At 34.3% G+C, this 12,526-nt stretch overlaps 1 protein-coding gene across 10 annotated transcripts in view; it reads left to right on the plus strand.

Annotated features, from left to right (window-relative positions):
* Window positions 1-11,875, plus strand: part of LOC134841326 (uncharacterized) — a 66,072-nt gene extending 54,197 nt beyond the window's left edge. For 3 of the 10 annotated variants that reach the window (XM_063857292.1, XM_063857283.1, XM_063857275.1), the window contains exons 2-7: window positions 1,252-2,029; window positions 2,323-2,505; window positions 7,080-7,224; window positions 9,876-10,029; window positions 10,865-11,013; window positions 11,530-11,875. In XM_063857292.1, the coding sequence (XP_063713362.1) occupies window positions 1,873-2,029; window positions 2,323-2,505; window positions 7,080-7,224; window positions 9,876-10,029; window positions 10,865-11,013; window positions 11,530-11,758 (1,017 nt within the window). In that variant the 5' untranslated portion in view covers window positions 1,252-1,872 and the 3' untranslated portion in view covers window positions 11,759-11,875. Of the gene's footprint in view, window positions 1-574; window positions 2,030-2,322; window positions 2,506-7,079; window positions 7,225-9,875; window positions 10,030-10,864; window positions 11,014-11,529 lie in introns of all 10 variants that reach the window. The other 7 variants (XM_063857259.1, XM_063857266.1, XM_063857308.1 and 4 more) reach the window with 6 other exon arrangements.
* The last annotated feature ends 651 nt before the right edge of the window (window positions 11,876-12,526 follow it).

Raw genomic sequence — 12,526 nt, forward strand, 5'->3', positions numbered from 1 at the left:
AAATTCTTGCAAAATTTTGCACGACGCGCGAAACAAAAATAACAAAATGGAAAAAAAATCCATTTTAATTGGATTTCCTATTTATTATAAAATCCATTATAATGGATTCAAAATGAATTATAATGCATTTTATTTTGGCGAGAAAAAATGGATTTAAATCTATTTTTAGTCCAATTTTGTTGTCTGAACGTAACATGGGAATCGATTATATTTACAACATTATAAACCTCGAAAATCCATTATAATCGATTTGTTTTCACTTTTCTTAAGAGGATGATAAAAAACCCTTTAAAATACTGATGGGTTGTGGGGAAAAAGGGATCAAAAACCAACATAGGACTATTTGCTTTATTGATTACATGTGATTTTTGGCAAAAACAGCGGGACATTTTTTTAAAAAATTTGCTTTCTAAAAAGACCCCAATGATCATTCTCGTGCCAACTTCAACACTTTTGGAGATTTTACCCATTAATATGGCAAATTTTTCGAGTGTACCACAAATCTTGCAGTGTTGTTGCCTGATAAAAATACAAAACGAATGCTTTTGCAAGATTTGCAGTACCATAATTTCAGGATCTTTTTGTTGAGAAAACAGTGCCATTGAAAACTGGCAAATAGCACTTGAAAGCCAGGACTAGGCAATTTAGTATACAGGCATCTGAAGTGGAAAAAAGTTATTTCTCGAAGTTGCTTTCGTCGACAAGATCCGAAATCAAAACAATTATCCATTCGCTACGACTTTAATAGAGCGCAGAAGCCAGCGTTTTGCCTCCAAAGTTGATGGTTGCTTCTTAGGTAGTTTGTAAAAAAAACAAATTAGACTTAAAATTCTACCTAAAAATTGTTCACTTTAATGCATTTCATTGCATATTTCGGCTGAATTTCTTGTATAATCAATTACCGGTCTCTTGCTACTTGATAGTAACAGATGGTTAGCGACACGCCACACCCTAGACACAAGTTCCTTCCCACCAGAGAATCAAAGTAAGGACAACTATAGCTTCCCTCTCAAATATTTTGCATTAAGTTACATGGTATGTTTCCCGTTTCAGGAAACTTGTAGCTTGAATTCATCTAAGAATGAGCAATTTGATTAGCTTCTTCCTCTGACGTTTCTTTTTCTGATTTTTGATTTTTATAACCAATAGAACAACTAATTGCGCTTCTTGATATACATTTTTTTTATAGTTTAAGCGAGTATTACAAAATTGATGAACCGTATAATTTTACTTCTTTTAATTATTTTGCAGCCTTTTTTCAGCTAATTTCTTATATTAGCTCCCAAAAATGAAGATGCAAATTTCACAAAAGGAAACGAGAGTTATATATTATCCTGCTTAAGAGAATAATTGATTACCTACTTCTCAAATATCTCAGATCGCATGCATTTCTGTAGCGCCATCAAATTTACACCTGTTTTCGCTGCTTATACAACAGTGAACTTCATAGAGGATTTATTGACCAAATAAGTCCCTGTTTGATTACTTTATATCTCGTTATTCCCTTTTCTAACGTTTTTACACACTCAACTTCCTGCTTTCGGCATTTGCTACCATTTTAAAGGGACTTTTTAATTCATTTTAATTGTTTTTACTTTAGATGTCGTTTATTTGTTCCGCTTATATTGAATAATTCAGGTTTTTGCTCTCTTTTACTGAAAAGCCTGACTTGGATTGAAGCAAACTACAGATATTTTTCGCTGATTATATTGCTTTCAGACCTGGCTTATTTACTTTTTCACAGATAAGTTTACATTCACGAAAATTGGCTGAGCTATCTGACGTCTGACCCGATACTTCTATTCCCGAAACTTTCTCTGAAAAAGCGTAAGACATAATCCTCAACTGCAAGTTGGAGCATATCGTGAAAACATGCCGTACAAGACTATTTTGATTCTGAGTGGCGCCTTCATAATCTTGTTGATGCTGACTATCATGCAGCAGATTGTGAGTTTCTTCCAGAACCAGAACAACCCTGTTTCGTCCATCAATGTGTTAAGGAGCGACAATGGTTTCATAGACAGTTCAGGTAAGTTTACTTTTACAAAAAAAATTTAATATAAAAGCAGGATTTTAAAAAAGGAACAGTTTGAGCCAGTAATAACCACAAAAAACTGGGGCGTTCACCAGTGCCGAAGTGCATCAGAGCCGAACCTGAAAATGTGTTCAAAAGTGTCGAAAGATGATGTTATTTGAACATATTAATATACGACATAAGTTTTTATAAGCATTTCGTATTTGAGTAAAAGCAAAACAAAAAACGTTTCATAGCCCAATCATTTCATCTTGAAAATATGTTTCATCTTCCAAACTCTGTTTCAGTGGTGTTGTTCTCGGCGTTTATCGTTTCGGAACCTGAGAGTGTAGTGGATTCGGTGGATCTGCTCTACGAGAAGTTCAATGTATCCGACCACTGCCGATGTCTCAATTCCAGTCTGTCCTCCGAATACAAGTGGGAATCCTGTCACAGAATACTTCGTATGGACGATCCAGACATCGACTCACGTTAGTAGTCTTTGTTGACAAGAAGTTTTGTTTTGTTGAAAGATTCAGCTTGACAATTTGTAACCAAAATGTCAGAAAAATTTCTCTATAACTTTCGGTGCTCTCCTGAATGAAGTTAATGACAATACCAGGGGCGGACTTAGGGGGTCCCGAATCCCTGACCAACCAAAGGGTTCTCCTTTAGTAATATTTTATGACATTCATTTTAGGCTGACCAAGCCTAAAATGTTTGTAAAAGCGCCGTGGGCACCAATATATACTAATTTTGAAAGGGAAATTTCAAAAGAATGCAATTTGTTCGGACAAAACTTTCCAAAAAGTGCCAAAAACTGCGAAATGCAGCCAAAAACAGCTTTTTCCAAAAAAGGCCAAAAACTGCATATTTGGTCAAAATTGGGTCTTCCAAGTAATCTGGGAGCGCTCGGAAATTCAATTTGGTCGACTTAATGAATGGTCGATAATTTTTTCGAAAATATTTTGAAAATCCGCCTCCCCCCTCGAGAAAATCCTAGATCCTCCCTTTGACACTAACTTGCGTTTTAAAACTACAACGCATTCCTTTTCGACAAATTCTGCTAATTTGTTTTTTAGCGGTTTGAGTTGTGATTTTTTTTAAAATTTAGTTTAATTCAGGTGGACTAAGAGGGCGCAGGCTTCTTCTTTTTGGAAGTTCGACACCATGGCTACCCAAAAGACCCCCTTAATGACTGTTGTATGAAATCCATTTATCGCTGACCGACCCTAAAATTTTTCTAAAGATGCTTTGGCAACAATATGAAATAATATTGAGGAGGAGCTCGCGCAGGAAAAACTCGTATTTTTTGGTTAAATCATTTCTTTTGGCCCATTTGAACCAAAATTTTTCCTCCGTTAGGGACCTAAAAATCAGTTGGAGATCTAAGCAAGGTAAAGAAAATTTTCATTTTTTTTGGAAAAGTCCGCCAACCATCTCAAGAAAATCCTAGATCCGACCCTGGTTCATTTTTTTGTCAAAAAGAAATAATACTCCATTATCGAACAGCAAAGTTTCAAGGCTACAAAAAACGTGAATAATTTCGTGAATGGATTCTAATTTGGAAATGGTCACTAAATTTTTGAATTCCCAGTGGAAGAAAAAATGGATCTACCGTAACATTTTCCGCAAATTATATTAGGAGGGAGAAAATATGAATTTTTCAGCAAATAAATTTGATTATACCTTAGATTTAGAGAAAAATAACAATTTATTGGAGAAAAATGATTAAAAGTAGGTTAGTTTATGTAATTAACAGCGTTCAAATGCAATTCCTTATTAAAATTGGGACATATGAATTTAAGTCCGCATTTGTTCGAAATGCGTACTTTAAACAGAATTAATTCTTAAATTTAATACGTGGCTAGGTGGAAGTTCTATGGTTGGTCACTTAGGGGGGGGGGGGGGGGGGGAGAGCTTGTACGGTTGATCCGGAAAAATATATGTATCGATCCAGTGTTCTCAATTATGCTATTATTATACAATTCTTGAAACTCAAAAAGCCTAAACGTGTTATATTTTTCTCATTGGATTTGGAAACTTGAAAAATGTTAAAAGTGATTTTTTTTTGGTTTCCTCGAGTTCTTATTACACTTTTTGCAACCATCCTAACCGCTATGTTTTTTCCTCTTTGATTTCGGTTCAAAGAGTTTTTGAGATCTCTTTGATTTAGATCTCAAAGAAACTCGGTGATATAATACATTAGGTGGCAGATTCAAGCAAATAATTGGATCGCTTTTTTGCATACTTCAAAAAGCATATACAATTTATTTCAAGGCCAAGTTTAAAAGAAATGTATATTTTGTCTTTTTGAATGAATAACAATTCATCTGGTTGAGTAATTTCTATGTAAAAATTATTTTAATAGCATGTACAGATGATTGAAACTGAAATGACTATATTATGAAATATAGTTAATAAAATAATACATTTTTCATTGGTTGTAAAATAAGCATTTTTCTACACTTAGTTGTAGTAATATTTGAGGCATTTACTTGTACTTATTGGAACAAGTTGTATATTTTAAAGCAACTTGTACTTGTACTATTCAATTTGTAATATACAACTTGTACTGACTGGAACCAGTTGTATATTTTAAAGCCAACCAGAAACCAAATCACAGCCAATCATCATCATCATAATCATCATCGGGTTTCTTTATCCACTTCTTTTGGAACTCAGAAGTGCTTCTGGATCAATAGTAAGAGTTCTGAGACCTTATGAACCATATTAATTGTTCCGACTTTCGATACGAAAGTAACGGAATGTTTGTGCTCGGGGTGAGTTTTTCAGAGATTGTCTACAAGTGAATTTTTCAGAATTGAGTATGCGTTGTATACTTTTTTTCTCAAGTACAGGTCTTTGGCATATTTTTGTATCAAAAGTTTGGAAGACTTCTGCAATTATCTATAACTTTAACCTAATACTTTTCACCTAAGTGCTGTTCTTGGAATGATTTTTTATTAACAAATTTTTAGGAATAAATGCAACTTGTTGTTCCGACTTTCGATACGAAAGTAACGGAATATTTGTGCTCGGGGTGGGTTTTTTTTCTTCAGACAAATTTCGACTTTTTAACTACCCATTTGTGACGGATTTTTTAATTATCATTCGAAAGGTATTGTTGTTTTGAGTACAAATTTGAAAAGAAGTTTCACCTGTGAATGTTTTTTGTAAAGTTATGGGGGTTTAAAGATTGGGATTTTCGCCAATTTGGGACAATTAACGCGCGGTATCTTTCGATCTATTAACGCGTAAGCGGAGATTTAATCCGTCTTAGAAGTTGTTACAAATTGATTGAAAGAAGCTTATTTGCCATAATTGATTTGTTACAAGGAGCTAAATTTATCATTTTGTACTTTATATGGCGTATGAGGGGATAATTTTCATTAAAAAATTCAAATTTTAGAAAAAAAAATTTTCATTTTGGTTTATTTCTTTTTATTTTTTAATGTTATTATTGCTCCATAAACCCTAAGAAGCAGTCGGAACAATCAGGGCTTCGAATTGGAATAAGTTCAGAATTTTCTTACAACTGTTTTTGTTTTTCTCGATAAGCAAAGAAATTGAAAGTTTGTTTCATAGTTGTCAGTCCAAACAGTCAAAAATAGTTGAGCTTTGTTTCGTGTTCTTTTTGGTACTTTCAGGAGGAAGTTTGATTTTCCACGTCCTGTGGTCGGAACTGCTAAGTCACCTAGATACTAAGGAATAATATATAAGGGAAGCCAATGAAGATCATGGAGATCGAGACTGGTAATGCAGAAACGATGCAGGTTGAATATGTAGCGTACTTCATCATTCTGTATCAGTCTTTTATTGACATTTTACCAAGTAGCGAGTTGCAAAAATTGAGTCTGCTGATAATTATGAATACGATCTTTTGCGATAAGAAAAACTTTACTTGGTGGAGTTTTTTCATATAGAGGTAACACATGGATGTAAAGGCTGCTATATACTGATGGAAAGTGAACAAAGCATCAAAAACAATTCCTAGAGACTTCAGAGACGTTTTTAGCGCGTTAACTTTGTCGTAAAATACGACACTTTTTACCCGAGAACACTCTTGTGTAACTTGGTTCCAAATTTTTCAGTTTTCATCTCATTTATCTTAGGCCTGCATTTGAGAACCAGTTTCCTATATTCATTAAATTGTTTTCAATTGTTAGTCGACAATCGGACAATGCACTATACGCAATTAGTTCTTCAAATTGCCACCTACTGTAACATATCACCAGAAATTTCTAGATGTTAAATGTGGTGTCACGTTGAAGTTCGCTTGATTGTGATTCAGGTTAGCAATCTAACTCTGTTTTTTTTCTTCAATATCTGAGCTATTTTAAATGGTTTGGGCTTATAGAAAAATTCAGTCTCCTCTCTCACAAACTGAAAAAAAAAGATTAATTCATATTTTAAAAAAATTAAATTTTGTCCATCTTTCATATTTTTAACTTTGCTTTAAAGTTTTGAATGGTAGCTTTGAAAAATTGCGTGCTAGTTGTACAGCGACCAGCTATCTTTGATTCTTTTCGAATTTGTATGTTTTGTTTTAATATGAGATAATAAATGATGAAAAACTATATTCGGCAAATTGAGTTATAACCTAAGTGGTTAACTCATAGAGTAATTTCGGATAGGGTACACCGTCTGCTCGTCACGCTATCTTATTTTCGGCCGGATAGATTCGTGCAACTTCTTAGTCTAATACCGATCCTAATCTTACTCTTATATCTACTAGTCTCAGGGTGTTTAACTAGTCTCTGCTAGGCTCAATAGATCTAGAGTATACTGGCTTATTGCGGCAGCTGAAGTTCTCTTGGAGAGGCAACTAATTTCTAAGTTAAATTCAAATCTCTCTGGTGCTGAAATTACAAGTAATTTCAGCACTTACAAATAAATGGGTTGTTAGTTAGATGGATTATGATTGGTTAATATTAAATATTTTACAGTGGTAAAATATCTAATTTATCCATTAATAAAATGTAGTTTAGATCAGGTTCCAAAATACCTAAATTAATGAACTTGAAAGATATTATGATGAAATAGATTGCTTGTTGTGTTTTAGAAGTATTGATCTTCGAGGCACCAGTGAATTATGGCGCATTCCAAACTGAGGCACTGATCTGCGACCACCTCACTGACCCGATAGTGGTCTTCATGTTCATAGTAGTTGCCCAGTCATTTGAACAAATGAACTATTCATGGACACTGTAAGTACACATGTCACACCATTTCAAAAATAGGAAATTGGGCTCATGGGCTCTTTTTTCTTCAAGGGCTATCCTTTTGTCACTTGCCAATTTGTCTTTGTTGAAATTTTGCTCACCAAGCCTAATTTTTCATATCGAAAATTGGTATGCTGACTAGTTGGATCGATCAGAACATATTTGGTCTTGACTGGTGAAATTACTAATTACATCATAAAATAGATGTTAGAGGTTGGGTGGTGGTTGGTGGTGGGGGGAGGGGATTAATATTAGAAACTGAAGTGAATTGAAATATTATCTTAAGAGACATTATAGCCGAAACTCAATATTTCAATTTAATTTTCTTTTTATCCCAAGTGGGTTTAATTATTGCCTTCCTGAGAAGACGATCTTCTGGTTTTTTGAACTGATTAAAAACTCGTCAAGCACAGCTTGACATTTAAAAGATAAATGAACTTTTCGACCCAAAAAGAAAGTTGCCGTGGGCGCTGATAAAATGGGCGTCATAGAAAAAAGAATGTAACTATAAAACTAGCATGTTGATTTTCATGTAGCTTGCTTGCCTTTGAATTTTGGAGAGACTGCTCGTAATTTATCAAAAATCTAAATATTTTGACAGTTTGTGTTGCGACTTTGTAAATTTCGACTTTCCAACTAGCAAGTTTTGACTGAACTGTTTTATATCAGCCGGAAGATACCGTTGTCTTGAGCTCAAATTTACAAAAATATATTTGAAATGTGATCAGTTTTTGTTCACAATTGATCAGTATAACCAAGCTATAGATGTGAAGATTGTCAATTTAGATTCCAAAATGATTCGCGGAATGCCATTTGATCTACTCAATTTTTTTTATGTGAAAAACATATCACTTTTTATTATACAAATGGTGTCGGATATGATTCAAAAAACTCATCGTAGGTTTCTTTTTTTTTCTATTTTTATTTGAAACTCATCAACTATTTTTGAAGCAATTACAACTCCATAGACCGTAAAAGACAGTCAGAACATTCGAGGCTTCTCCCTGAAACAATCAGCAGTGTTCAACAGTTTTTGTCCTAAGAAGTCGGCTGTGTTCTCAAAAAAAATAGAATGACAAATAACATACATAGCAAAATATTTGTTTTAGATAACCTAAAAATCCAGAAATAAAATCATCTCCACTTGTTTAAGCATCAATTTACAACGCGGCAAGGTTGCTCGTGTCAGGGCAAAGCTTTGAAAGTTTTGGTTTTTCTCGATCGACAATCACAAGTTTTTGATTTTGAGAAAATTTTAATAATATTTTCGAACAAACAAATCGACAAAACTTGAAAATGTATAACGCTCGTAAGCTAACCCGATTTGACTTATAGTAATCAAAATAGTTTGAATTTTAAACCTTTTTTAATTTAAGCAAATTGATCACAAGCTATTTTTTCCACAGTTGAGCTTCAGACAGTAATACATCCCAGATGGTATGGAAAAAACCATCAAAATGCTTAGTTAAGAAATCGAAAATTTACTGCAAAAAACAATTTCTCCGAAAGTCAGAAAAATGATTCACTGTTCAAGCACTTAATAGACCAGAGTCAGAGTTTCACGCTGAAATTTAAGTGATGCGGTCAGGGGGGGGGGATATTCAAAAAATTTTCAAAACTTTGTCGACCTCTTTTTTAGATCGACGAAATTGATTTTCCAAACTCTCCCAAAGCCCAAAGCACTAAAAAGAACCTGTTTTGGCCGAAAATCTGCGCCACAGGGAAAATTTTGAAAACAGTCCAAAAAAAGCGTTTTTAGGCATTTTTTGGAAAATTTTGATCAATAATCGCGTTTTTCCAGCGCGCGCTCTTCCATCATATTTAGTATATATTGACGCCCACGGCGTCTTTAGAGTTTTTTAGGGTCCATCGCTGGAAATCTTTTTGACAGAGAAGCGCTCATTGGAGCTTCCGAAACTAGATTTTCTCTCAGGTTTTAAGTAAAATCAAGTTTTGTTTTAGCTTAAATTGCTTATTTTCTTATGTAATGAAAGTTTCTCGAACGTTTTATTCGCTCAAAACTTGACTAAAATTAAAAAGTTAAAACTAAGTTTTCTCGACACTGGGACAAGTTTTTGAAAAATTTAAAATTCCCTAGAATCACAACTGATAAGGCTCCAATACAATATATCACTGGACCCAGATTATTTGTTGTACCTGATTTTTCGTTGAAAATAAAAAGTTCAAAGTTTCTTACCATTTTCAGTGGTCGGAACAAAAAATTATTATCAGAATTTCAAAAAATCGGTCAATCATTTCATAATTCGGTACACACTAGATAACGAATACTTTTATGAGGTCTACTTAGCTTCTTTGAAATATTCTTGAACTATATACCTAACGGATTGTGGTATGTATTTAGACAACCGCGTATTCATACTCGTCAGTAAACCGACAATTACCATATTAGTGAATCAGAATCGAGATGAGAAAGCAAGTTTACGAAATAAATAATTATTAATTATTCATTTCTTCCTTGTCTCGATTCTGGTTGGTTAATACAGTATTTCTCTGCTTACTGACAAGTCTGAACACGCGGTTGTCTAAATACTGCTACGTAACCATACCTAACCTTTAAAACATCTCGCGATTTCGATTAAACTGGTGCTCATGGAAGGGAGCCTCTTCAATTGTAGGAGGAACAGCAGCGAGAGGAGTGAGTTGGTGGACGAGTTGTTCAACGGACACATCCACCACTGGGTCCACTGCAACTTCTACACCAACCTCAGACTGACAAAGACAGAGTACTTCAGAGACCACAGGCCAAACAGGATACACATCGACGTATCTGTTAGTAAACAGACAAACATTTTAAAGTTATGTTTGAGATGATGCCCACCCACATCACATCACATAAAGCGCATATCACCTCCAAATGCATATTACCTAATGGCTGCGCCGGTAGCAAAAGGCGTAAAAGTGTATTTCAAACACTCATTTAAATCATTTTTTCTTGCATTTCCAGTTAAAAAAGAAAATGATGATTAAAAAACAACGTACCAAACAGATATACATCGACCTTTCTGTTAACGAAAATTTTTTCGTAAGTATTTCTTCGATAGCTGGCCAAAACGGAGTTTGCTCTAGGTTATTGATTGAAGTCCAAGAAAAATGATTGAAATTTCAAGCAAAATTAATTAATAAGCAGGGGTAATTAATTAATTTCTCTGAGCTGGCTGAATGTATCTTGTCGGAACTACAGTCCCAATATCATCGATTTCTAACCTGTAAATATTTGAAAAAAAATATAGATCGAAATGAGAACCACCGGTGTCTGAGCACAGAAATGTCTGATCACTATTTATTAGTCTGCAAAAAAACTAAGATGAAAACAAACGAAAAAGCCCGAGTTTTTTAGAGAGGATGAGCGAGGGGGAAGTAAAAAGCATGACATGAGTTTGGGCTTCAAGATTTAGTAGCAAAAGCTACATGAACGTAATAATGAAGATAACAATTGATTTCTGTTTTTTCTTTAGATAATGGCTTGCTTGGTTTACTTGGTACCTGGAAATTTATCTTCAAATCAATTTTTCTCAACACTACTATAAAAAAATTAGCATTTAACACCCATTGAAACACAGTATCCACGCAGTAGTATTCTATGCTCATGTATTCCTCGTTTCAGTCGAGCACGACGGAGAATCTGAAAAAGGGTCAGACTCGGATGAACTTTGCGTGGCTGGACGGGACAGTGACCCGCATAGACAAGTTCACAGACAGAAGTGTGTGGTCATTCGCCATGCTACTCTGTGCAGTCCTCTTAGGTCTAGAGAGGTAAGAAGTCGCCTATGGATTACCCTCGTCAATCAAAGATATTTACCTCATAAAAGATACTCATCATTTGCAAGGTGCTCCCAAGTAACCATCCTTGGTCGACTAGGATAACCATGTAGATACTCCCCTAAAAATCTAAAACTCTAAAAACTTTCAGAAGTCAGTTCTCTTAACTTGACTGTTTTGCAGTTATCGTTCCAAGTTTTTGGGCTATATACCTCGTTCGTAACATTTTTTACTTTCAGTTTTTGTTGATAATGATGTTTAATCTTTTTCAAAGCTTTTTTTTTTCATGATAACGTTTTTTTTGTTGATGCGATGATCCATCTTCATCATTACTTCTTTAGGCTAAAAAGTGTTCATTATCATCTTTCCATCAAAACTTGACACCAAGTTGGTTTTTTCGCTCCATAGATCTTATGCTATTCGATTAAAATTTATGAGCTCTCAAATTTTCGTTATTTGGAGCAGATGTGATTAAATCAGAATATTTTGTCTGATGAATTTTGACTTCAGATGCTACTCTATCATAACAAGAGCCAAAGCTCAGAATCAGAAACATCGGAGTCGTCGAAAGGAAAAAGGGGAGAAAAAAGAACAGCCGCCAGACCTGAACTTAATCGACCCAGAAAACAACCAGACGGGAATAAAAGGAAATCGAGAAAGCGCCGAACACTCTCAATTTAATCAGAAGAAAACAGAAAGCGCAGCCATCATCGAAAATAAGAATTTTTTCAATGTTTAAACAAAAGAAGCTTTGAAGTTATGTTTGTATATATTTCGGAAATATTTAATCGAAGTTCAAACTCGTTTTTTATTTTAATGAACTTTATTATACTGCGATATCCCAAAAAAAACAAGTTTGATCCAGAATCAGTAAAAATAGTTTTTTATTCGAGGCTTCTTTCTTTCTTTTCTTAAATATCTTCAAGTTGTGAGAATTGTTATGGGTGATCAGCTGATCTTAGAGAAGGATGAATTTAGGGTATTCGAGAAGTGGCGGTGAATTGAGGTAAATGTTGCCGTTGATACACCTTCCCATTTAGGGCCAATTGAATGGCTTTACAGATGTAATAGTGTTTATTGAACCTGATAAAGGATCGGATAGCGCGTCCCGGATTGACCGCCATAGACATAAATGCTAATCATACAGTTCCATACTATTTTCCAATGAAAAAAGAAAGAATGCTTGTCACACAGTTCCCATTGAAACCAAAAAAAATATTTGTATTGAGAAAACAAAGAGAAGTTAAGTAAATTATGAAGCTCAAAAAACTAGTCAGCGGTCAAACGGTTATCGGCAAACTTGTTGAAAAAGATAGAAAAAAAATTAACAAAAATGACTTTTTTCTTGAAACTGTATGACTAGCATGTTTTTGAAACCAAAAAAAAAAACAATTGTTATGAGAAAACAACGAGAAATTGAACTGGTTACAAAGCTCAAACAACTAGTCAGCGACTAAATGTTTGTCTCCAAACTAGTTGAACTAGAAAAAAAATGTTAAAAATTCAT

This window comes from Symsagittifera roscoffensis, chromosome 1, assembly GCF_963678635.1.
Source record: "Symsagittifera roscoffensis chromosome 1, txSymRosc1.1, whole genome shotgun sequence".
NCBI classification, from domain to species: Eukaryota; Metazoa; Xenacoelomorpha; order Acoela; family Convolutidae; genus Symsagittifera; species Symsagittifera roscoffensis.